A 24,543-nucleotide genomic window follows, 5' to 3' on the forward strand; every position below is an offset into this window, starting at 1 on the left:
CTGGTGAGTGGTCTGGTGTGGTGAGTGGTCTAGTCTGGTGAATGGTCTGGTGAGGGGTCTGGTGAGTCATCTGGTGAGTGGTCTCGTGAGTGGTCTGGTGAGGGGTCTGGTTAATAGTCTGGTTAGGGGTCTGGTCCGGTCTGGTGAGTGGTCTGGTGAATGGTCTGGTCTGGTGAGGGGTCTGGTGAGTGGTCTGTTGAGGGGTCTGCTCTGGTGAGTGGTCTGGTGAATGGTCTGGTCTGGTGAGGGGTCTGGTGAGTGGTCTGTTGTCTGCTCTGGTGAGTGGTCTGGTGAGGGGTCTGGTCTGGTGAGTGGTTTGGTGAGGGGTCTGGTGAGGTGTCTGGTCTGGTAAGTGCTTTGGTCTGGTGAATGGTCTGGTCTGGTGAGTGGTCTGATGAGGGGTCTGGTCTGGTGAGTGGTCTGGTCTGGTCTGGGGAGTGGTCTGGTGAGGGGTCTGGTCTGGTGAGTGGTCTGGTGAGGGGTCTGGTCTGGTCTGGTAAGGGGTTTTGTGAGGGGTCTGGTCTGGTGAGTGGTCTGGTGTGTGGTCTGGTCTGGTGAGTGATCTGGTGAGTGGTCTGGTCTGGTCTGGGGAGTGGTCTGGTGAGGGGTCTGGTCTGGTGAGTGATCTGGTGAGTGGTCTGGTCTGGGGAGTGGTCTGGTGAGAGGTCTGGTCTGGTGAGTGGTCTGGTGTGTGGTCTGGTCTGGTGAGTGATCTAGTGAGTGGTCTGGTGAGGGGTCTGGTCTGGGGAGTGGTCTGGTGAGTGGTCTGATGAGGGGTCTGGTGGGTGGTCTGGTCTGGTGATTGTTCTGGTGAGTGGTCTGGTGAGGGGTCTGGTCTGGTGAGTGGTCTGGTGAGGGGTCTGGTGAGGGGTCTGGTTTGGTCTGGTGAGTGGTCTGATGAGGGTTCTGGTCTGGTGAGGGGTCTGGTCTGGTCTGGTCTGGTGAGTGTTCTGGTGAGTGTTCTGGTGAGTGGTCTGGTCTGGTGAGGGGTCTGGTGACGGGTCTGGTCTGGTGAGTGTTTTGATGATTGGTCTGGTCTGTTGAGGGGTCTGGTGACTGGTCTCATGAGGGGTCTGCTATGGTCTGGTCTGGTGAGTGTTCTGGTGAGTGTTCTGGTCTGGTGAGTGGTCTGGTCTGGTGAATGGTCTGGTTAATAGTCTGGTCTGGTGAGTGGTGTCGTGAGAGGTCTGGTGAGGGGTCTGGTTAATAGCCTGGTCTGGTGAGTGGTCTGGTGAGGGATCTGGTGAGGGGTCTGGTCTGGTCTGGTGAGTGGTCTGGAGAATGGTCTGATCTGGTGAGGGGTCTGGTGAATGGTCTGGTCTGGTGAATTCTCTGGTCTGGTGAGGGGTCTGGTCTGGTGAGTGGTCTGGTCTGGTGAATGGTCTGGTCTGGTGAGTGGTCTGATGAGGGGTCTGGTGAGTGGTCTGGTCTGGTCTGGTGAGTGGTCTGATGAGGGGTCTGGTCTGGTGAGTGGTCTGGTGAGGGGTCTGGTCTGGTCTTGTGAGTGGTCTGGTGAGGGGTCTGGTCCGGTCTGGTGAGTGGTCTGGTGAATGGTCTGGTCTGGTGAGGGGTCTGGTGAGTGGTCTGTTGAGGGGTCTGCTCTGGTGAGTGGTCTGGTGAATGGTCTGGTCTGGTGAGGGGTCTGGTGAGTGGTCTGTTGTCTGCTCTGGTGAGTGGTCTGGTGAGGGGTCTGGTCTGGTGAGTGGTTTGGTGAGGGGTCTGGTGAGGTGTCTGGTCTGGTAAGTGCTTTGGTCTGGTGAATGGTCTGGTCTGGTGAGTGGTCTGATGAGGGGTCTGGTCTGGTGAGTGGTCTGGTCTGGTCTGGGGAGTGGTCTGGTGAGGGGTCTGGTCTGGTGAGTGGTCTGGTGAGGGGTCTGGTCTGGTCTGGTAAGGGGTTTTGTGAGGGGTCTGGTCTGGTGAGTGGTCTGGTGTGTGGTCTGGTCTGGTGAGTGATCTGGTGAGTGCTCTGGTCTGGTCTGGGGAGTGGTCTGGTGAGGGGTCTGGTCTGGTGAGTGATCTGGTGAGTGGTCTGGTCTGGGGAGTGGTCTGGTGAGAGGTCTGGTCTGGTGAGTGGTCTGGTGTGTGGTCTGGTCTGGTGAGTGATCTAGTGAGTGGTCTGGTGAGGGGTCTGGTCTGGGGAGTGGTCTGGTGAGTGGTCTGATGAGGGGTCTGGTGGGTGGTCTGGTCTGGTGATTGTTCTGGTGAGTGGTCTGGTGAGGGGTCTGGTCTGGTGAGTGGTCTGGTGAGGGGTCTGGTCTGGTCTTGTGAGTGGTCTGGTGAGGGGTCTGGTCTGGTGAGTGGTCTGGTCTGGTCTGGGGAGTGGTCTGGTGAGGGGTCTGGTCTGGTGAGTGGTCTGGTGAGGGGTCTGGTCTGGTCTGGTAAGGGGTTTTGTGAGGGGTCTGGTCTGGTGAGTGGTCTGGTGTGTGGTCTGGTCTGGTGAGTGATCTGGTGAGTGCTCTGGTCTGGTCTGGGGAGTGGTCTGGTGAGGGGTCTGGTCTGGTGAGTGATCTGGTGAGTGGTCTGGTCTGGGGAGTGGTCTGGTGAGAGGTCTGGTCTGGTGAGTGGTCTGGTGTGTGGTCTGGTCTGGTGAGTGATCTAGTGAGTGGTCTGGTGAGGGGTCTGGTCTGGGGAGTGGTCTGGTGAGTGGTCTGATGAGGGGTCTGGTGGGTGGTCTGGTCTGGTGATTGTTCTGGTGAGTGGTCTGGTGAGGGGTCTGGTCTGGTGAGTGGTCTGGTGAGGGGTCTGGTCTGGTCTTGTGAGTGGTCTGGTGAGGGGTCTGGTCTGGTCTGGTGAGTGGTCTGATGAGGGTTCTGGTCTGGTGAGGGGTCTGGTCTGGTCTGGTCTGGTGAGTGTTCTGGTGAGTGTTCTGGTGAGTGGTCTGGTCTGGTGAGGGGTCTGGTGACGGGTCTGGTCTGGTGAGTGTTTTGATGATTGGTCTGGTCTGTTGAGGGGTCTGGTGACTGGTCTCGTGAGGGGTCTGCTATGGTCTGGTCTGGTGAGTGTTCTGGTGAGTGTTCTGGTCTGGTGAGTGGTCTGGTCTGGTGAATGGTCTGGTTAATAGTCTGATCTGGTGAGTGGTGTCGTGAGAGGTCTGGTGAGGGGTCTGGTTAATAGCCTGGTCTGGTGAGTGGTCTGGTGAGGGATCTGGTGAGGGGTCTGGTCTGGTCTGGTGAGTGGTCTGGAGAATGGTCTGATCTGGTGAGGGGTCTGGTGAATGGTCTGGTCTGGTGAATTCTCTGGTCTGGTGAGGGGTCTGGTCTGGTGAGTGGTCTGGTCTGGTGAATGGTCTGGTCTGGTGAGTGGTCTGATGAGGGGTCTGGTGAGTGGTCTGGTCTGGTCTGGTGAGTGGTCTGATGAGGGGTCTGGTCTGGTGAGTGGTCTGGTGAGGGGTCTGGTCTGGTCTTGTGAGTGGTCTGGTGAGGGGTCTGGTCCGGTCTGGTGAGTGGTCTGGTGAATGGTCTGGTCTGGTGAGGGGTCTGGTGAGTGGTCTGTTGTGGGGTCTGCTCTGGTGAGTGGTCTGGTGGTGGTCTGGTCTGGTGAGGGGTCTGGTGAGTGGTCTGTTGTCTGCTCTGGTGAGTGGTCTGGTGAGGGGTCTGGTCTGGTGAGTGGTTTGGTGAGGGGTCTGGTGAGGTGTCTGGTCTGGTAAGTGCTTTGGTCTGGTGAATGGTCTGGTCTGGTGAGTGGTCTGATGAGGGGTCTGGTCTGGTGAGTGGTCTGGTCTGGTCTGGGGAGTGGTCTGGTGAGGGGTCTGGTCTGGTGAGTGGTCTGGTGAGGGGTCTGGTCTGGTCTGGTGAAGGGGTTTTGTGAGGGGTCTGGTCTGGTGAGTGGTCTGTGTGGTCTGGTCTGGTGAGTGGTCTGGTGAGTGGTCTGGTCTGGTCTGGGGAGTGGTCTGGTGAGGGGTCTGGTCTGGTGAGTGATCTGGTGAGTGGTCTGGTCTGGGGAGTGGTCTGGTGAGAGGTCTGGTCTGGTGAGTGGTCTGGTGTGTGGTCTGGTCTGGTGAGTGATCTAGTGAGTGGTCTGGTGAGGGGTCTGGTCTGGGGGAGTGGTCTGGTGAGTGGTCTGATGAGGGGTCTGGTGGGTGGTCTGGTCTGGTGATTGTTCTGGTGAGTGGTCTGGTGAGGGGTCTGGTCTGGTGAGTGGTCTGGTGAGGGGTCTGGTCTGGTCTTGTGAGTGGTCTGGTGAGGGGTCTGGTCTGGTGAGTGGTCTGGTCTGGTCTGGGAGTGGTCTGGTGAGGGGTCTGGTCTGGTGAGTGGTCTGGTGAGGGGTCTGGTCTGGTCTGGTAAGGGGTTTCTGTGAGGGGTCTGGTCTGGTGGTGGTCTGGTGGTCTGGTCTGGTCTGGTGAGTGATCTGGTGAGTGGTCTGGTCTGGTCTGGGGAGTGGTCTGGTGAGGGGTCTGGTCTGGTGAGTGATCTGGTGAGTGGTCTCTGGTCTGGTCTGGGAGTGGTCTGGTGAGAGGTCTGGTCTGGTGAGTGGTCTGGTGTGTGGTCTGGTCTGGTGAGTGATCTAGTGAGTGGTCTGGTGAGGGGTCTGGTCTGGGAGTGGTCTGGTGAGTGGTCTGATGAGGGGTCTGGTGGGTGGTCTGGTCTGGTGATTGTCTGGTGAGTGGTCTGGTGAGGGGTCTGGTCTGGTGAGTGGTCTGGTGAGGGGTCTGGTCTGGTCTGGTGAGTGGTCTGGTGAGGGTCTGGTCTGGTCTGGTGAGTGGTCTGATGAGGGTTCTGGTCTGGTGAGGGGTCTGGTCTGGTCTGGTCTGGTGAGTGTTCTGGTGAGTGTTCTGGTGAGTGGTCTGGTCTGGTGAGGGGTCTGGTGACGTCTGGTCTGGTCTGGTGAATGTTTTGATGATTGGTCTGGTCTGTTGAGGGGTCTGGTGACTGGTCTGGTGAGGGGTCTGCTATGGTCTGGTCTGGTGAGTGTTCTGGTGAGTGTTCTGGTCTGGTGAGTGGTCTGGTCTGGTGAATGGTCTGGTTAATAGTCTGGTCTGGTGAGTGGTGTCGTGAGAGGTCTGGTGAGGGGTCTGGTTAATAGCCTGGTCTGGTGAGTGGTCTGGTGAGGGATCTGGTGAGGGTCTGGTCTGGTCTGGTGAGTGGTCTGGAGAATGGTCTGATCTGGTGAGGGGTCTGGTGAATGGTCTGGTCTGGTGAATTCTCTGGTCTGGTGAGGGGGTCTGGTCTGGTGAGTGGTCTGGTCTGGTGAATGGTCTGGTCTGGTGAGTGGTCTGATGAGGGGTCTGGTGAGTGGTCTGGTCTGGTCTGGTGAGTGGTCTGATGGGGGTCTGGTCTGGTGAGTGGTCTGGTGAGGGGTCTGGTCTGGTCTTGTGAGTGGTCTGGTGAGGGGTCTGGTCTGGTGAGTGGTCTGGTGAATGGTCTGGTCTGGTGAGGGTCTGGTGAGTGGTCTGTTGAGGGGTCTGCTCTGGTGAGTGGTCTGGTCTGGTGAGGGGTCTGGTGAGTGGTCTGTTGTCTGGTCTGGTGAGTGGTCTGGTGAGGGGTCTGGTCTGGTGAGGGTCTGGTGAGGGGTCTGGTGAGGGTGTCTGGTCTGGTAAGTGGTTTGGTCTGGTGATGGTCTGGTCTGGTGAGTGGTCTGGTGAGGGTCTGGTCTGGTGAGTGGTCTGGTCTGGTCTGGGGAGTGGTCTGGTGAGGGGTCTGGTCTGGTGAGTGGTCTGGTGAGGGGTCTGGTCTGGTCTGGTGAGGGGTTTCTGAGGGGTCTGGTCTGGTGAGTGGTCTGGTGTGTGGTCTGGTCTGGTGAGTGATCTGGTGAGTGCTCTGGTCTGGTCTGGTGAGTGGTCTGGTGAGGGGTCTGGTCTGGTGAGTGATCTGGTGAGTGGTCTGGTCTGGGGAGTGGTCTGGTGAGGGGTCTGGTCTGGTGAGTGGTCTGGTGTGGTCTGGTCTGGTGAGTGATCTAGTGAGTGGTCTGGTGAGGGGTCTGGTCTGGGAGTGGTCTGGTCTGGTGAGTGGTCTGATGAGGGGTCTGGTGGGTGGTCTGGTCTGGTGATTGTTCTGGTGAGTGGTCTGGTGAGGGGTCTGGTCTGGTGAGTGGTCTGGTGAGGGGTCTGGTCTGGTCTTGTGAGTGGTCTGGTGAGGGGTCTGGTCTGGTCTGGTGAGGGTCTGATGGGGTTCTGGTCTGGTGAGGGGTCTGGTCTGGTCTGGTCTGGTGAGTGTTCTGGTGAGGTCTGGTGGTCTGGTCTGGTGAGGGGTCTGGTGACGGGTCTGGTCTGGTGAGTGTTTTGATGATTGGTCTGGTCTGTTGAGGGGTCTGGTGACTGGTCTGGTGAGGGGTCTGCTATGGTCTGGTCTGGTGAGTGTTCTGGTGAGTGTTCTGGTCTGGTGAGTGGTCTGGTCTGGTGAATGGTCTGGTTAATAGTCTGGTCTGGTGAGTGGTGTCGTGAGAGGTCTGGTGAGGGGTCTGGTTAATAGCCTGGTCTGGTGAGTGGTCTGGTGAGGGATCTGGTGAGGGGTCTGGTCTGGTCTGGTGAGTGGTCTGGAGAATGGTCTGATCTGGTGAGGGGTCTGGTGAATGGTCTGGTCTGGTGAATTCTCTGGTCTGGTGAGGGTCTGGTCTGGTGAGTGGTCTGGTCTGGTGAATGGTCTGGTCTGGTGAGTGGTCTGATGAGGGGTCTGGTGAGTGGTCTGGTCTGGTCTGGTGAGTGGTCTGATGAGGGTCTGGTCTGGTGAGTGGTCTGGTGAGGGGTCTGGTCTGGTCTTGTGAGTGGTCTGGTGAGGGGTCTGGTCTGGTCTGGTGAGTGGTCTGATGGGGGTCTGGTGGGTGGTCTGGTCTGGTGATTGTTCTGGTGAGTGGTCTGGTCTGGTGAGTGGTCTGGTGAGTGGTCTGGTGAGGGTTCTGGTCTGGTGAGGGGTCTGGTGAGGGGTCTGGTGAGGGTCTGGTGAGTGGTCTGGTGAGGGTCTGGTCTGGTGAGTGTTCTGGTGATTGGTCTGGTCTGGTGGGAGTCTGGTATGGTCTGGTCTGCTGAGTGTTCTGGTGAGTGGTCTGGTCTGGTGAGTGGTCTAGTCTGGTGAATGGTCTGGTGAGGGGTCTGGTGAGTCATCTGGTGAGTGGTCTCGTGAGTGGTCTGGTGAGGGGTCTGGTTAATAGTCTGGTCTTAGGGGTCTGGTCTGGTCTGGGAGTGGTCTGGTGAGGGGTCTGGTCTGGTCTGGTGAGTGGTCTGTTGAGGGGTCTGGTCTGCTCTGGTGAGTGGTCTGGTGTGGTCTGGTCTGGTGAATGGTCTGGTCTGGTGAGTGGTCTGTTGTCTGGTCTGGTGAATGGTCTGAGTGGTCTGGTGAGGGGTCTGGTCTGGTGAGTGGTCTGGTCTGGTGAGGGGTCTGGTGAGGGTCTGGTCTGGTGAGTGGTCTGGTCTGGTGAATGGTCTGGTCTGGTGAGTGGTCTGGTGAGGGGTCTGGTCTGGTGAGTGGTCTGGTGTGGGTGGTCTGGTCTGGTGAGTGGTCTGATGAGGGGTCTGGTCTGGTGAGTGGTCTGGTGAGGGGTCTGGTCTGGTCTGGTGAGGGGTTTTGTGAGGGGTCTGGTCTGGTGAGTGGTCTGGTGTGTGGTCTGGTCTGGTGAGTGGTCTGGTGAGTGGTCTGGTCTGGTCTGGGGAGTGGTCTGGTGAGGGGTGGTCTGGTCTGGTGAGTGGTCTGGTGAGGGGTCTGGTCTGGTGAGTGGTCTGGTGAGGGGTCTGGTCTGGTCTGGTGAGTGGTCTGGTGAGGTCTGGTCTGGTCTGGTCTGGTGAGTGGTCTGGTCTGGTGAGGGTTGGTCTGGGGGTCTGGTCTGGTGAGTCTGGTCTGGTGAGTGGTCTGGTCTGTGTGGTCTGGTCTGGTGAGTGGTCTGTTGTCTGCTCTGGTGAGTGGTCTGGTGAGGGGTCTGGTCTGGTGAGTGAGGGGTCTGGTGAGGTGTCTGGTCTGGGTCTGGTCTGGTGAATGGTCTGGTCTGGTGAGTGGTCTGGTGAGGGGGTCTGGTCTGGTGAGTGGTCTGGTCTGGTCTGGGGAATGGTCTGGTGAGGGGTCTGGTCTGGTGAGTGGTCTGGTGAGGGGTCTGGTCTGGTCTGGTAAGGGGTTTTGTGAGGGGGTCTGGTCTGGTGAGTGGTCTGTGTGTGGTCTGGTCTGGTGAGTGTCTGGTGAGTGGGTCTGGTCTGGGGAGTGGTCTGGTGAGGGGTCTGGTCTGGTGAGTCTGGTCTGGTGAGTGGTCTGGTCTGGTGAATGGTCTGGTGAGTGGTCTGGTCTGGTGAGTGGTCTGGTCTGGTGAGTGTCTAGTGAGTGGTCTGGTGAGGGTCTGGTAGTGGTCTGGTGAGAGGTCTGGTGAGTGGTCTGTAAGGGGGTGAGGGGTCTGGTGGGTGGTCTGGTGAGTGGTCTGGTGAGTGGTCTGGTGAGTGGTCTGGTCTGGTGAGGGTGGTCTGGTGACTTGGTCTGGTCTGGTCTGGTGAGTGGTCTGGTCTGGTGAGGGGTCTGGTCTGGTCTGGTCTTGAGTGGTCTGATGAGGGTTCTGGTCTGGTGAGGGGTCTGGTCTGGTCTGGTCTGGTGAGTGTTCTGGTGAGTGTTCTGGTGAGTGGTCTGGTCTGGTGAGGGGTCTGGTGACGGGTCTGGTCTGGTGAGTGTTTTGATGATTGGTCTGGTCTGTTGAGGGGTCTGGTGACTGGTCTGGTGAGGGGTCTGCTATGGTCTGGTCTGGTGAGTGTTCTGGTGAGTGTTCTGGTCTGGTGAGTGGTCTGGTCTGGTGAATGGTCTGGTTAATAGTCTGGTCTGGTGAGTGGTGTCGTGAGAGGTCTGGTGAGGGGTCTGGTTAATAGCCTGGTCTGGTGAGTGGTCTGGTGAGGGATCTGGTGAGGGGTCTGGTCTGGTCTGGTGAGTGGTCTGGAGAATGGTCTGATCTGGTGAGGGGTCTGGTGAATGGTCTGGTCTGGTGAATTCTCTGGTCTGGTGAGGGGTCTGGTCTGGTGAGTGGTCTGGTCTGGTGAATGGTCTGGTCTGGTGAGTGGTCTGATGAGGGGTCTGGTGAGTGGTCTGGTCTGGTCTGGTGAGTGGTCTGATGAGGGGTCTGGTCTGGTGAGTGGTCTGGTGAGGGGTCTGGTCTGGTCTTGTGAGTGGTCTGGTGAGGGGTCTGGTCTGGTCTGGTGAGGGGTCTGGTGGGTGGTCTGGTCTGGTGATTGTTCTGGTGAGTGGTCTGGTCTGGTGAGTGGTCTGGTGAGTGGTCTGGTGAGGGTTCTGGTCTGGTGAGGGGTCTGGGTGAGGGGTCTGGTGAGGGTCTGGTGAGTGGTCTGGTGAGGGGTCTGGTCTGGTGAGTGTTCTGATGATTGGTCTGGTCTGGTGAGGAGTCTGGTATGGTCTGGTCTGCTGAGTGTTCTGGTGAGTGGTCTGGTGTGGTGAGTGGTCTAGTCTGGTGAATGGTCTGGTGAGGGGTCTGGTGAGTCATCTGGTGAGTGGTCTCGTGAGTGGTCTGGTGAGGGGTCTGGTTAATAGTCTGTTTAGGGGTCTGGTCCGGTCTGGTGAGTGGTCTGGTGAATGGTCTGGTCTGGTGAGGGGTCTGGTGAGTGGTCTGTTGAGGCGTCTGTTGAGGGGTCTGTGAGTGGTCTGGTGAGTGGGTCTGGTGAGGGTCTGGTCTGGTGAGTGGTCTGGTGAGGGGTCTGGTCTGGTGAGTGGTTTGGTGTCTGGTGAGGTGTCTGGTCTGGTAAGTGGTCTGGTCTGGTGAATGGTCTGGTCTGGTGAGTGGTCTGATGAGGGGTCTGGTCTGGTGAGTGGTCTGGTCTGGTCTGGGGAGTGGTCTGGTGAGGGGTCTGGTCTGGTGAGTGGTCTGGTGAGGGGTCTGGTCTGGTCTGGTAAGGGGTTTTGTGAGGGGTCTGGTCTGGTGAGTGGTCTGGTGTGTGGTCTGGTCTGGTGAGTGATCTGTGAGTGGTCTGGTCTGGTCTGGGGAGTGGTCTGGTGAGGGGTCTGGTCTGGTGAGTGATCTGGTGAGTGGTCTGGTCTGGGTGAGTGGTCTGGTGAGGGGTCTGGTCTGGTGAGTGGTCTGATGAGGTTCTGGTCTGGTGAGGGGTCTGGTCTGGTGAGTGGTCTGGTGAGGGGTCTGGTGAGGGGTCTGGTCTGGTGAGTCTGGTCTGGTGAGGGGTCTGGTGAGGGGTCTGGTCTGGTGGTGGTCTGGTGAGTGGTCTGGTGAGGGGTCTGGTCTGGTCTGGTGAGTGGTCTGGTGATGGTCTGGTCTGGTGAGGGGTCTGGTGAGGGGTCTGGTCTGGTGAGTGTTCTGGTCTGGTCTGGTGAGGGGTCTGGTCTGGTGAATGGTCTGGTGAGGGGTCTGGTGGGTGGTCTGGTGAGGGGTCTGGTCTGGTGAGGGGTCTGGAGGGGTCTGGACTTGGGCATGGTCTGGTGAGGGGTCTGGTCTTGTCTGGTCTGGTGAATGTTTTGGTGATTGGTCTGGTCTGTTGAGGGGTCTGGTGACTGGTCTGAGGGGTCTGAGTGGTCTGGTCTGGTGAGTGTTCTGGTGAGTGGTCTGGTCTGGTGAGGGGTCTGGTGAGGGGTCTGGTCTGGTGAGTGTTTTGATGATTGGTCTGGTCTGTTGAGGGGTCTGGTGACTGGTCTGGTGAGGGGTCTGCTGATGGTCTGGTCTGGTGAGTGTTCTGGTGAGTGTTCTGGTCTGGTGAGTGGTCTGGTCTGGTGAATGGTCTGTTAATAGTCTGGTCTGGTGAGTGGGTCTGAGAGGTCTGGTGAGGGGTCTGGTTAATAGCCTGGTCTGGTGAGTGGTCTGGTGAGGGATCTGGTGAGGGGTCTGGTCTGGTCTGGTGAGTGGTCTGGAGAATGGTCTGATCTGGTGAGGGGTCTGGTGAATGGTCTGGTCTGGTGAATTCTCTGGTCTGGTGAGGGGTCTGGTCTGGTGAGTGGTCTGGTCTGGTGAATGGTCTGGTCTGGTGAGTGGTCTGATGAGGGGTCTGGTGAGTGGTCTGGTCTGGTCTGGTGAGTGGTCTGATGAGGGGTCTGGTCTGGTGAGTGGTCTGGTGAGGGGTCTGGTCTGGTCTTGTGAGTGGTCTGGTGAGGGGTCTGGTCTGGTGAGTGGTCTGATGAGGGGTCTGGTGGGTGGTCTGGTCTGGTGATTGTTCTGGTGAGTGGTCTGGTCTGGTGAGTGGTCTGGTGAGTGGTCTGGTGAGGGGTCTGGTCTGGTGAGGGGTCTGGTGAGGGGTCTGGTGAGGGTCTGGTGAGTGGTCTGGTGAGGGGTCTGGTCTGGTGAGTGTTCTGATGATTGGTCTGGTCTGGTGAGGGGTCTGGTCTTGTCTGGTCTGGTGAATGTTTTGATGATTGGTCTGGTCTGTTGAGGGGTCTGGTGACTGGTCTGGTGAGGGGTCTGCTATGGTCTGGTCTGGTGAGTGTTCTGGTGAGTGTTCTGGTCTGGTGAGTGGTCTGGTCTGGTGAATGGTCTGGTTAATAGTCTGGTCTGGTGAGTGGTGTCGTGAGAGGTCTGGTGAGGGGTCTGGTTAATAGCCTGGTCTGGTGAGGGATCTGGTGAGGGGTCTGGTCTGGTCTGGTGAGTGGTCTGGAGAATGGTCTGATCTGGTGAGGGGTCTGGTGAATGGTCTGGTCTGGTGAATTCTCTGGTCTGGTGAGGGGTCTGGTCTGGTGAGTGGTCTGGTCTGGTGAATGGTCTGGTCTGGTGAGTGGTCTGATGAGGTGTCTGGTGAGTGGTCTGGTCTGGTCTGGTGAGTGGTCTGATGAGGGGTCTGGTCTGGTGAGTGGTCTGGTGAGGGGTCTGGTCTGGTCTTGTGAGTGGTCTGGTGAGGGGTCTGGTCTGGTCTGGTGAGTGGTCTGATGAGGGGTCTGGTGGGTGGTCTGGTCTGGTGATTGTTCTGGTGAGTGGTCTGGTCTGGTGAGTGGTCTGGTGAGTGGTCTGGTGAGGGGTCTGGTCTGGTGAGGGGTCTGGTGAGGGGTCTGGTGAGGGTCTGGTGAGTGGTCTGGTGAGGGGTCTGGTCTGCTGAGTGTTCTGGTGAGTGGTCTGGTGTGGTGAGTGGTCTAGTCTGGTGAATGGTCTGGTGAGCGGTCTGGTGAGTCATCTGGTGAGTGGTCTCGTGAGTGGTCTGGTGAGGGGTCTGGTTAATAGTCTGGTTAGGGGTCTGGTCCGGTCTGGTGAGTGGTCTGGTGAATGGTCTGGTCTGGTGAGGGGTCTGGTGAGTGGTCTGTTGAGGCGTCTGTTGAGGGGTCTGCTCTGGTGAGTGGTCTGGTGAGGGGTCTGGTCTGGTGAGTGGTTTGGTGAGGGGTCTGGTGAGGTGTCTGGTCTGGTAAGTGGTCTGGTCTGGTGAATGGTCTGGTCTGGTGAGTGGTCTGATGAGGGGTCTGGTCTGGTGAGTGGTCTGGTCTGGTCTGGGGAGTGGTATGGTGAGGGGTCTGGTCTGGTGAGTGGTCTGGTGAGGGGTCTGGTCTGGTCTGGTAAGGGGTTTTGTGAGGGGTCTGGTCTGGTGAGTGGTCTGGTGTGTGGTCTGGTCTGGTGAGTGATCTGGTGAGTGGTCTGGTCTGGTCTGGGGAGTGGTCTGGTGAGGGGTCTGGTCTGGTGAGTGATCTGGTGAGTGGTCTGGTCTGGGGAGTGGTCTGGTGAGGGGTCTGGTCTGGTGAGTGGTCTGGTGTGTGGTCTGGTCTGGTGAGTGATCTGGTGACTGGTCTGGTGAGGGGTCTGCTATGGTCTGGTCTGGTGAGTGTTCTGGTGAGTGGTCTGGTCTGGTGAGGGGTCTGGTGACGGGTCTGGTCTGGTGAGTGTTTTGATGATTGGTCTGGTCTGTTGAGGGGTCTGGTGACTGGTCTGGTGAGGGGTCTGCTATGGTCTGGTCTGGTGAGTGTTCTGGTGAGTGTTCTGGTGAGTGTTCTGGTCTGGTGAGTGGTCTGGTCTGGTGAATGGTCTGGTTAATAGTCTGGTCTGGTGAGTGGTGTCGTGAGAGGTCTGGTGAGGGGTCTGGTTAATAGCCTGGTATGGTGAGTGGTCTGGTGAGGAATCTGGTGAGGGGTCTGGTCTGGTCTGGTGAGTGGTCTGATCTGGTGAGGTGTCTGTTGAATGGTCTGGTCTGGTGAATTCTCTGGTCTGGTGAGGGGTCTGGTCTGGTGAGTGGTCTGGTCTGGTCTGGTGAGTGGTCTGATGAGGGGTCTGGTCTGGTGAGTGGTCTGGTGAGGGGTCTGGTCTGGTCTTGTGAGTGGTCTGGTGAGGGGTCTGGTCTGGTCTGGTGAGTGGTCTGATGAGGGGTCTGGTGGGTGGTCTGGTCTGGTGATTGTTCTGGTGAGTGGTCTGGTCTGGTGAGTGGTCTGGTGAGTGGTCTGGTGAGGGGTCTGGTCTGGTGAGGGGTCTGGTCTGTTGAGGGGTCTGGTGAGGGGTCTGGTGAGGGGTCTGGTCTGGTGAGTGGTCTGGTCTGGTGAGTGTTCTGATGATTGGTCTGGTCTGGTGAGGAGTCTGGTATGGTCTGGTCTGCTGAGTGTTCTGGTGAGTGGTCTGGTGTGGTGAGTGGTCTAGTCTGGTGAATGGTCTGGTGAGGGGTCTGGTGAGTCATCTGGTGAGTGGTCTCGTGAGTGGTCTGGTGAGGGGTCTGGTTAATAGTCTGGTTAGGGGTCTGGTCCGGTCTGGTGAGTGGTCTGGTGAATGGTCTGGTCTGGTGAGGGGTCTGGTGAGTGGTCTGTTGAGGCGTCTGTTGAGGGGTCTGCTCTGGTGAGTGGTCTGGTGAGGGGTCTGGTCTGGTGAGTGGTTTGGTGAGGGGTCTGGTGAGGTGTCTGGTCTGGTAAGTGGTCTGGTCTGGTGAATGGTCTGGTCTGGTGAGTGGTCTGATGAGGGGTCTGGTCTGGTGAGTGGTCTGGTCTGGTCTGGGGAGTGGTCTGGTGAGGGGTCTGGTCTGGTGAGTGGTCTGGTGAGGCGTCTGGTCTGGTCTGGTAAGGGGTTTTGTGAGGGGTCTGGTCTGGTGAGTGGTCTGGTGTGTGGTCTGGTCTGGTGAGTGATCTGGTGAGTGGTCTGGTCTGGTCTGGGGAGTGGTCTGGTGAGGGGTCTGGTCTGGTGAGTGATCTGGTGAGTGGTCTGGTCTGGGGAGTGGTCTGGTGAGGGGTCTGGTCTGGTGAGTGGTCTGGTGTGTGGTCTGGTCTGGTGAGTGATCTGGTGACTGGTCTGGTGAGGGGTCTGCTATGGTCTGGTCTGGTGAGTGTTCTGGTGAGTGTTCTGGTGAGTGGTCTGGTCTGGTGAGGGGTCTGGTGACGGGTCTGGTCTGGTGAGTGTTTTGATGATTGGTCTGGTCTGTTGAGGGGTCTGGTGACTGGTCTGGTGAGGGGTCTGCTATGGTCTGGTCTGGTGAGTGTTCTGGTGAGTGTTCTGGTGAGTGTTCTGGTCTGGTGAGTGGTTTGGTCTGGTGAATGGTCTGGTTAATAGTCTGGTCTGGTGAGTGGTGTCGTGAGAGGTCTGGTGAGGGGTCTGGTTAATAGCCTGGTCTGGTGAGTGGTCTGGTGAGGGATCTGGTGAGGGGTCTGGTCTGGTCTGGTGAGTGGTCTGGAGAATGGTCTGATCTGGTGAGGGGTCTGGTGAATGGTCTGGTCTGGTGAATTCTCTGGTCTGGTGAGGGGTCTGGTCTGGTGAGTGGTCTGGTCTGGTGAATGGTCTGGTCTGGTGAGTGGTCTGATGAGGGGTCTGGTGAGTGGTCTGGTCTGGTCTGGTGAGTGGTCTGATGAGGGGTCTGGTCTGGTGAGTGGTCTGGTGAGGGGTCTGGTCTGGTCTTGTGAGTTGTCTGGTGAGGGGTCTGGTCTGGTCTGGTGAGTGGTCTGATGAGGGGTCTGGTGGGTGGTCTGGTCTGGTGATTGTTCTGGTGAGTGGTCTGGTCTGGTGAGTGGTCTGGTGAGTGGTCTGGTGAGGGGTCTGGTCTGGTGAAGGGTCTGGTCTGGTGAGGGGTCTGGTGAGGGGTCTGGTGAGGGGTCTGGTGAGGGGTCTGGTCTGGTGAGTGGTCTGGTGAGGGGTCTGGTCTGGTGAGTGTTCTGATGATTGGTCTGGTCTGGTGAGGAGTCTGGTATGGTCTGGTCTGCTGAGTGTTCTGGTGAGTGGTCTGGTGTGGTGAGTGGTCTAGTCTGGTGAATGGTCTGGTGAGTCATCTGGTGAGTGGTCTCGTGAGTGGTCTGGTGAGGGGTCTGGTTAATAGTCTGGTTAGGGGTCTGGTCCGGTCTGGTGAGTGGTCTGGTGAATGGTCTGGTCTGGTGAGGGGTCTGGTGAGTGGTCTGTTGAGGCGTCTGTTGAGGGGTCTGCTCTGGTGAGTGGTCTGGTGAGAGGTCTGGTCTGGTGAGTGGTTTGGTGAGGGGTCTGGTGAGGTGTCTGGTCTGGTAAGTGGTCTGGTCTGGTGAATGGTCTGGTCTGGTGAGTGGTCTGATGAGGGGTCTGGTCTGGTGAGTGGTCTGGTCTGGTCTGGGGAGTGGTCTGGTGAGGGGTCTGGTCTGGTGAGTGGTCTGGTAAGGGGTCTGGTCTGGTCTGGTAAGGGGTTTTGTGAGGGGTCTGGTCTGGTGAGTGGTCTGGTGTGTGGTCTGGTCTGGTGAGTGATCTGGTGAGTGGTCTGGTCTTGTCTGGGGAGTGGTCTGGTGAGGGGTCTGGTCTGGTGAGTGATCTGGTGAGTGGTCTGGTCTGGGGAGTGGTCTGGTGAGGGGTCTGGTCTGGTGAGTGGTCTGGTGTGTGGTCTGGTCTGGTGAGTGATCTAGTGAGTGGTCTGGTGAGGGGTCTGGTCTGGGGAGTGGTCTGGTGAGTGGTCTGGTGGGTGATCTGGTCTGGTGATTGTTCTGGTGAGTGGTCTGGTGAGGGGTCTTGTCTGGTGAGGGGTCTGGTCTGATGAGTGGTCTGGTGAGGGGTCTGGTCTGGTCTGGTGAGTGGTATGGTCTGGTGAGGGGTCTGGTCTGGTCTGGTGAGGGGTTTTGTGAGGGGTCTGGTCTGGTGAGTGGTCTGGTGTGTGGTCTGGTCTGGTGAGTGATCTGGTGAGTGGTCTGGTCTGGGGAGTGGTCTGGTGAGGGGTCTGGTCTGGTGAGTGATCTGGTGAGTGGTCTGGTCTGGGGAGTGGTCTGGTGAGGGGTCTGGTCTGGTGAGTGGTCTGGTGTGTGGTCTGGTCTGGTGAGTGATCTAGTGAGTGGTCTGGTGAGGGGTCTGGTCTGGGGAGTGGTCTGGTGAGTGGTCTGGTGGGTGCTCTGGTCTGGTGATTGTTCTGGTGAGTGGTCTGGTGAGGGGTCTTGTCTGGTGAGGGGTCTGGTCTGATGAGTGGTCTGGTGAGGGGTCTGGTCTGGTGAGTGGTATGGTCTGGTGAGGGGTCTGGTCTGGTCTGGTGAGTGGTCTGGTGAGTGGTCTGGTGAGGGGTCTGGTCTGGTGAGGGGTCTGGTCTGGTCTGGTGAGGGGTCTGGTCTGGTGAGTGGTCTGGTTTGGTGAGGGGTCTGGTCTGGTGAGGGGTCTGGTCTGGTGAGGGGTCTGGTCTGGTGAGTGGTCTGGTGAGTGGTCTGGTGAGGGGTCTGGTCTGGTGAGGGGTCTGGTCTGGTGAGGGGTCTGGTCTGGTGAGTGGTCTGGTGAGGGGTCTGGTCTGGTGAGGGGTCTGGTCTGGTGAGTGGTCTGGTGAGTGGTCTGGTGAGTGGTCTGGTGAGGGGTCTGGTCTGGTCTGGTGAGGGGTCTTCATAGAGCTCAACTCTTCCTGACTTTTCTTCTACCACCTGGAACTGCCTCTGTTCTCTGGACATCCTCTCTAACACTAGTTGTCCCCGCTATGTACCTTGTATGTATTTTGGTATTCAAATACATCTGTCTTTCCATCTTTGTGTGTCTGTGTTTTGTCTTGACCTCTGTCTTGTTGGGACAATGTGGTGTCCTGCCTCTTCCAGGCCTTCTGAGGTTCTTCACTTTAATATGATGCTACTACCTGTTGTACACTGATTCAATTGACATCAGTAGTGACTTTAGTAGTGACTTCAGTAGTGCTACTGTGGTCTAAGAGTAGTGCTAGAATTGCATATCTTTGTGTGAGTGAGTGTTGTGTGTGTACCTGTCTGAACTCGGCGCTATCCTTGTGAACAAGAACATTACAGAGATATATGAACAGTGCCCATACTTGTTTGAGTGACATTTATTTTAATGGATCTTCATCTGTCCCTTACTCCCTGTTCAACGTGAAAATAAATATTGTGAGTTTAACTGGCATAGCTGTGTGTGCATGTGTGTCTGTGTTTCCATTAATTATTGATAGCAGAAGCTTGCAGATTGCGCATGTGCTAGCTGAAAGTGTTGCTAAGCGAATGCTTTAGCATGTTAGAGAAAGACAGAGGAGAGCGGGAGGGAGCGAGAGAGAGACAAAACACAAAGAGATTGAGAAACCGAGAGACAAGCGAGAGAGATACACCTGTAGCGTCTCCTACTTTTAGCTCTGTTAGCAATAGCACCTTCAGCAATCTTCTCTTCCTAAACTAACTAGGGAGAAAGACTGAGAGAAGAGGAGGGAGACAGACTGAAAGAAGAGGAGGAGGACAGGGAGAGAAGGAGCGAAGAGGAGCAGGAGGACAGGGAGAGAAGGAGCGAACAAGAGCACTTGATAGTGAGGAAGCTTACTGACGAGTGAGAGATTATCACAGAAATAACAGATGAAGAGAAAAATGGAGAGAAGGTGTGAGACATAGAATGAGAGGAGAAAGAATGGACAGACCGAGACAGATATACTCTGCCAGTGGTGTATGTGGTAAGATGATGAGTCGTCAAGCTTACTTCTACCGGGTTCCTCCTCAGGAGCTGCACAGGAGGAGCCAGCAGGACCCCACCAAGACTAAGGCCCTGCAGACTGTCATTGATATGAAGGTAAGTCTTACTTGTTGATAGGCCCACATTTAAGTCAGACGGCAACAGTAGTTCATCTAATGATCTGGTATCAGTTTCATAGTGAAACAGAGTGAAATATTGATAGCCTGTAAGGTGAGCACAGTTGATTATCTCACTGAATTCAGGAAAGATCACATTACAAACGAGCATACACATTGTTACAACACACAAACACACACACACACACACACACACACACACACACACACACACACACACACACACACACACACACACACACACACACACCAGTTTAAGAGTGATTGTGTGTTGACTAGGGTCTATATGGGTCCGTGTCCAGGGAAAGACATATTGGCCCATCCAGAGTAGAGCACTTATTCAATTTGTTTCAAATGTCACATATGGAAGCTTTCACTCTCATCTCAGGCCTTTGAAGTCAGTAGGAGCTGTGAAAAATGCAGTTGACTCCACATGCAAGCACACACACACACACACACACACACACACACACACACACACACACACACACACACACACACACACACACACACACACACACACACACACACACACACACACACACACTTTGTTTTAATTCAGCACATGCCTCTACCAAGTGTGGTTTATTGCTAAACCACAGTTATTTTTCACACATTTTACCATTTGTCCTCCCATTTAAAGATCGCACATTTTAGGAGGAGGAAGTGGCTTTAGTTCTTCATTGCTGAGGGAATAGTAGAGGGAAACAATCAAATAAACATTGATATAAGCAGAAGAACCAGTCAGATTAGAGTCAGATGTTTTCTATGGTGATGGTTAGAGGTTGGTACACAGAGTGTGTGTAAGGTTCTGTGTGTTATGTTCTGTGTGTAAGGTTCTGTTTGTTATGTTCTGTGTGTTATGTTCTGTGTGTTATGTTCTGTGTATAAGGTTCTGTGTGTAAGGTTCTGTGTGTTATGTTCTGTGTATTATGTTCTGTGTGTAAGGTTTTGTGTGTTATGTTCTGTGTGTAAGGTTCTGTGTGTTATGTTCTGTGTATTATGTTCTGTGTGTTATGTTCTGTGTGTTATGTTCTGTGTGTAAGGTTCTGTGTGTAAAGTTCTGTGTGTAAGGTTCTGTGTGTTATGTTCTGTGTATTATGTTCTGTGTGTAAGGTTCTGTGTGTAAGGTTCTGTGTTTTAGTCATGCGAGCAAGTGTTGTGACTTCTGAGTGAATAAAATGTGTGCAATGTTGTAATTAGTGTTTTATTTTGTTGTTTGTGGCAATGTGTGTGTTATGTTGTTGGTGCTGAGACATGTGTTGTAATGAGGGTCTGAGACGTGTGTATTTGTGTTGTGTGATTTCAGACCACAGCACCCCCTTTCTGTTTTGATCCTGATGTTATCTGGCAGGTACAGTAGTAGTAACAGTGGTTGTTCCTCATCCCTCGTCTAATCTTCTCAATTTTCCTCTCATGGCAATCCTCAATACATGACACACCTCTACAGTGTGTAATACAGTCTTTATCAATCCTCAATACATGACACACCTCTACAGTGTGTAATACAGTCTTTATCAATCCTCAATACATGACACACCTCTACAGTGTGTAATACAGTCTTTATCAATCCTCAATACATGACACACCTCTACAGTGTGTAATACAGTCTTTATCAATCCTCAATACATGACACACCTCTACAGTGTGTAATACAGTCTTTATCAATCCTCAATACATGACACACCTCTACAGTGTGTAATACAGTCTTTATCAATCCTCAATACATGACACACCTCTACAGTGTAATACAGTCTTTATCAATCCTCAATACATGACACACCTCTACAGTGTGTAATACAGTCTTTATCAATCCTCAATACATGACACACCTCTACAGTGTGTAATACAGTCTTTATCTAACCTCAATACATGACACACCTCTACAGTGTGTAATACAGTCTTTATCAATCCTCAATACATGACACACCTCTACAGTGTGTAATACAGTCTTTATCTAACCTCAATACATGACACACCTCTACAGTGTGTAATACAGTCTTTATCTAACCTCAATACATGACACACCTCTACAGTGTGTAATACAGTCTTTATCAATCCTCAATGTGTATTGTCTCTACTGCAGGCTGTGATTTGTACCTGTGTGTCCGTCACTATTCTCTTCCTGCACGTTGGTTTCTAACCCCAGACAGTTCGGAATAAATCATGATGATATTCTGCATCCCAAAATGAACTGAACATGGGGTAGAAATCATAATTAATGTGTTGGAAATGGCCTTTACAATCACGTTTTGCCAAAACTGGAACTTTCTTTGTGTTGAGTATGACCCACTATTTTCTGTATAGGTTATTTTCACTTCCTTGGTTTATTGGTGTGTAATCTCTGTGTGGCTTCTGTACATGGTGTGTTTTGTCAGATTTGAGAGGAACACATGAAATGATGCACGTTGCTGCTGCTGTGTTGCTGCTCTGGATTCGTCTGCTTTGTGTGTCTTTCTCTGCATGTGTATTCATATAGCTACTGTAACACACAGACTGTAACACAAAGACTAGCTTGAGGCAAGGGGTGTGTGTGTGTGGGGTGGATGTGTGTGTGAGCATAGGTTTGTGAATTGGGTGTAGGCATGCAGGATGTAAAATCGTGTGTGTGTGTATGCAGTATACCATAGTGTATGTTGGGGCGTCTGTGGAGGATGTCAGTAGAGTTGTAGTAATGGAGGTCAGATGGTTGAATGCAGACTGAGGTTTCTACCGATGCCATCATACAATCTGCTTCCATTTATTCCATTACCTTCTCGTCTTCTCCAAGGTTTACCATTTAACGTGTGTCTGATCTTATGGAGCTCAACAAGCTCAGGACCTTTCCCGTTCCCTCATAGATACTGTGCACGCCGGAATAAATACAACCTGCTTTGTCGCTATACAGAACTCTGGCCTTTATCCACCCATTCCTATTCAGGCCAGTCACTGGTTCAGAACAAATACAACCTGCTTTGTCGCTATACAGAACTCTGGCCTTTATCCACCCATTCCTATTCAGGCCAGTCACTGGTTCAGAACAAATACAACCTGCTTTGTCGCTATACAGAACTCTGGCCTTTATCCACCCATTCCTATTCAGGCCAGTCACTGGTTCAGAACAAATAGAACCTGCTTTGTCGCTATACAGAACTCTGGCCTTTATCCACCCATTCCTATTCAGGCCAGTCACTGGTTCAGAACAAATACAACCTGCTTTGTCGTTATACAGAACTCTGGCCTTTATCCACCCATTCCTATTCAGGCCAGTCACTGGTTCAGAACAAATACAACCTGCTTTGTCGCTATACAGAACTCTGGCCTTTATCCACCCATTCCTATTCAGGCCAGTCACTGGTTCAGAACAAATACAACCTGCTTTGTCGCTATACAGAACTCTGGCCTTTATCCACCCGTTCCTATTCAGGCCAGTCACTGGTTCAGTTGTATGTTCTAGCTAGGACAGGGATCTGCTTTTGTCTGTGTGTCAGTCTAGCGCTATAACACATCTGTCTTTTCAGCTAATAATATAGATTGGTATCTATCTCACTCACACTGTCCCATTTAGCTCTCTGTGTGTCTCTGGGCACGGCGTCATGTCTGCCTGCACTCCTGTCTCTTGTTCTCTTTTCTGTTTATCATTTTTGTGATCAACCCTTTATTAAACATCAACTTTGAGAGGCAGACTGTGTCTACCCTTGCTCTCTCGACTACCTCTTTTCTATTCACACCTTTTACAAACCATCATGTCTGTGGCTGACGTGGGTGTCTCCCCCTCTTGGCTGCTGTATGTACTGTAGGACACTAAGATATCGTCTCTGGAGAGGAACATCCGAGACCTGGAGGATGAGGTCCAGTTGATGAAGACCAGCGGGCTGCTCCACCCTGGCGAACGCCTGGATGAACTCAAACACATGGAGGTCTACAAAAGCCACTCCAAGTTCATGAAGAAACAGGTAGCGAGATACTCACTGGTGTAGAGTCACTCTGCTTGACATCTCCGCATGTTGCTATGGTTGTGTATGTCACTGCTGCATGGTTGTGAAGAAGCCAAGTATCACGTCAACAGCACTGTTAACTGCGCATGTGTCTATGTTTTCTCATTTACTGGCCTCTGCATGTCACGACCATGTCTCTACTGTATGTGTCTACTTCAGCTTCATGAAGACCAAGGTAGAACATCTCATCTCCAGTCCCATCCACTGCATCTTAACCATAGGTTGAAGTCATTGAAACTCGTTTTTCAACCACATTTGGCAAGTCGGTTAGGACATCTACTGTGTGCATGACACAAATCATTTTTCCAACAATTGTTTACAGACAGATTATTTCACTTATAATTCACTGTATCACAATTCCAGTGCGTCAGAAGTTTACACTAAATTGATTGCCTTTAAATAGCTTGGAAAATTCCAGAAAATGATGTCATGGCTTTAGAAGCTTCTGATAGGGTAATTGGCATCATTTGAGTCAATTGGAGGTGTACCTGCTTGATATCGTGGGAAAATAAAAAAAAATCAGCCAAGACCTCAGAAATAAATTGTAGATCTCCACAAGTCTGGTTCATCCTTGGGAGCAATTTCCAAACACCTAAAGGTACCACGTTCATCTGTACAAACAAGAGTATGCAAGTATTAACACCATGGGACCACACAGCCGTCATACCTCTCAGGAATGAGTCACGCTCTGTCTCCTAGAGATGAACGTACTTTGGTGCGAAAAGTGCAAAAAAGGGTGAGGCTTACAAGCCCGAAGAACACTATCCCAAACGTGAAGCGGGGTGGCAGCATCATGATGTGGGGGTGCTTTGCTGCAGGAGGGACTGGTGCACTACACAAAATAGATAGAATCATGAGGGAGGAAATTTATGTGGATATATTGAAGCAACATCTCAAGACATCATTCAGAAAGTTAAAGCTTGGTCGCAAATGGGTCTTCCAAAGGGACAATGACCCCAAGCATACTTCCAAAGATGTGGCAAAATGGGTTAAGGACAACAAAATCAAGATATTGGAGTGGCCATCACAAAGCCCTGACCTCAATTCTGTAGAAAATTTGTGGGCAGAATTGAAAAGGTGTGTGCGAGCAAGGAGGCCTACAATCCTGACTCAGTTACACCAGCTCTGTCAGGAGGAATGGGCCAAAATTCACCCAACTTATTGTGAGAAGCTTGTGGAAGGCTACTCAAAACGTTTGACCCAAGTTAAACTATTTAAAGACCATGCTACCAAATACTAATTGAGTTTATGTAAACTTCTGACCCACTGGGAATGTGATGAAGGAAATAAAAGATGAAATAAATCGTTCTCTTTACTATTATTCTGACATTTAACATTCTTTAAAATAAAGTGGTGATCCTAACTGACCTAAGACATGGAATTTTTACTAGGATTAATTGTCAGGAATTGTGAAAAACTGAGTTTAAATGTATTTGGCTAAGGTATATGTAAACTTCTGACTTCAACTGTATGTGTACTGCAAGGTATCACATCACCTGTACTCTGCCTCTACTGTTGTCTGAGCGAAACCTCTGTGTTTCTACTGTCTCTTGTCAAAACTTTCTGGCTTTTCAGCCGAGACCCAGAAGAGCCGTCACTCACTTTGGAAAGATCTCGACTGAACCAACTATATCAACAAACTGTCTTCACTTCTTGTCGCCGCCATGGCACAGCTTTTCGGCTTCAGCTTTTGCTTCTCCTCCAGCTCTCCATGGAAAACACCATATCGGTTTACAGGCGATGGTGTCCATTTGCACTACTTCCTTTGTCAGACAGGAAGCTGCAGTTTTATAAGAGCAAGGTCCAATTTCTCTGGTGCAAGCGCTCTCTACTGGTTTATTCATACATACACACTCACACATGCTGTCCAGTAAACTCCAAGCATCAATAATAATACTGTACTCTAAATGGTACATCCAATATTCCACCGGTGTATCAACATAAAGCATTTCTTTGAATGGGAACGTCCGCTCTAATTGCTTTATGTGGTGATGAATGGAGGTATATGAAAGGCTAGTGGTTTAATAACATCAGAGTTGGGTTTCAGAGCTCTGTGCGAGTGTCTGTGATGGCCCGGGGTCGATGAGTAGCGTTTCATCTGAAAATGTTTGTTTGATTTGTTAATGGGGGTCTTTGTAGCCCCATTTGACAGTGCATTGGGGAAGTTTCTGATGCAATCATAAAGGGATGTTTTTATGAATGGGGCTTTGACAGACGGCTATGAGCTAACAACAGCAGAGGAAGGAGCTCTCTCCTCATGAAGACTGACCTGGAATGATATACATCATACTGACGGTTGGAGTTTGGTGTCAGACGCCTCGTCTTTCTACACACACACACACACACACACACACACACACACACACACACACACACACACACACACACACACACACACACACACACACACACACACAGAGTCATATTTATCACATGTATCCCTCATCTACAGTATCTCCCTGGGACATGGTCTTTCAGCGCGTGGGAGGTTGGTGGTGAGCTGAGGAGGAATCAAATAGGGGGACATTGATAAGAGGAGGACAGGCTGCTCTGATGAAGGGACAGGACAGCCTCTCTGGGTCTTTGGTTTCCTCTGCTCCTCACTGGGCTGTTTATCTGGATCAAAGCCCCCACCAGGCCTGACCTAGTAGTATACTATCCTGTGTACAGTGCCTTCAGAAAGTATTCACAGCCCTTGACTTTTTCCACATTTTTGTTGTGTTACAGCCTGAATTAAAAATGGATTCAATTGAGATGTTGTGTCACTGGCCTACACACAA

General features: G+C 53.1%; 1 protein-coding gene across 1 annotated transcript in view; it reads left to right on the plus strand.

Moving 5' to 3' along the window:
• Window positions 1-24,543, plus strand: part of LOC115123110 (ERC protein 2-like) — a 513,551-nt gene that overhangs the window by 71,795 nt on the left and 417,213 nt on the right. Inside the window, exons 4-6 of the mRNA XM_065005262.1 lie at window positions 17,698-17,766; window positions 19,096-19,140; window positions 21,566-21,721. Coding sequence (XP_064861334.1) covers window positions 17,698-17,766; window positions 19,096-19,140; window positions 21,566-21,721 — 270 coding nt within the window. The remainder of the gene's footprint in view (window positions 1-17,697; window positions 17,767-19,095; window positions 19,141-21,565; window positions 21,722-24,543) is intronic.

This window comes from Oncorhynchus nerka, linkage group LG20 (genome assembly GCF_034236695.1).
Source record: "Oncorhynchus nerka isolate Pitt River linkage group LG20, Oner_Uvic_2.0, whole genome shotgun sequence".
Lineage (NCBI taxonomy): Eukaryota > Metazoa > Chordata > Actinopteri > Salmoniformes > Salmonidae > Oncorhynchus > Oncorhynchus nerka.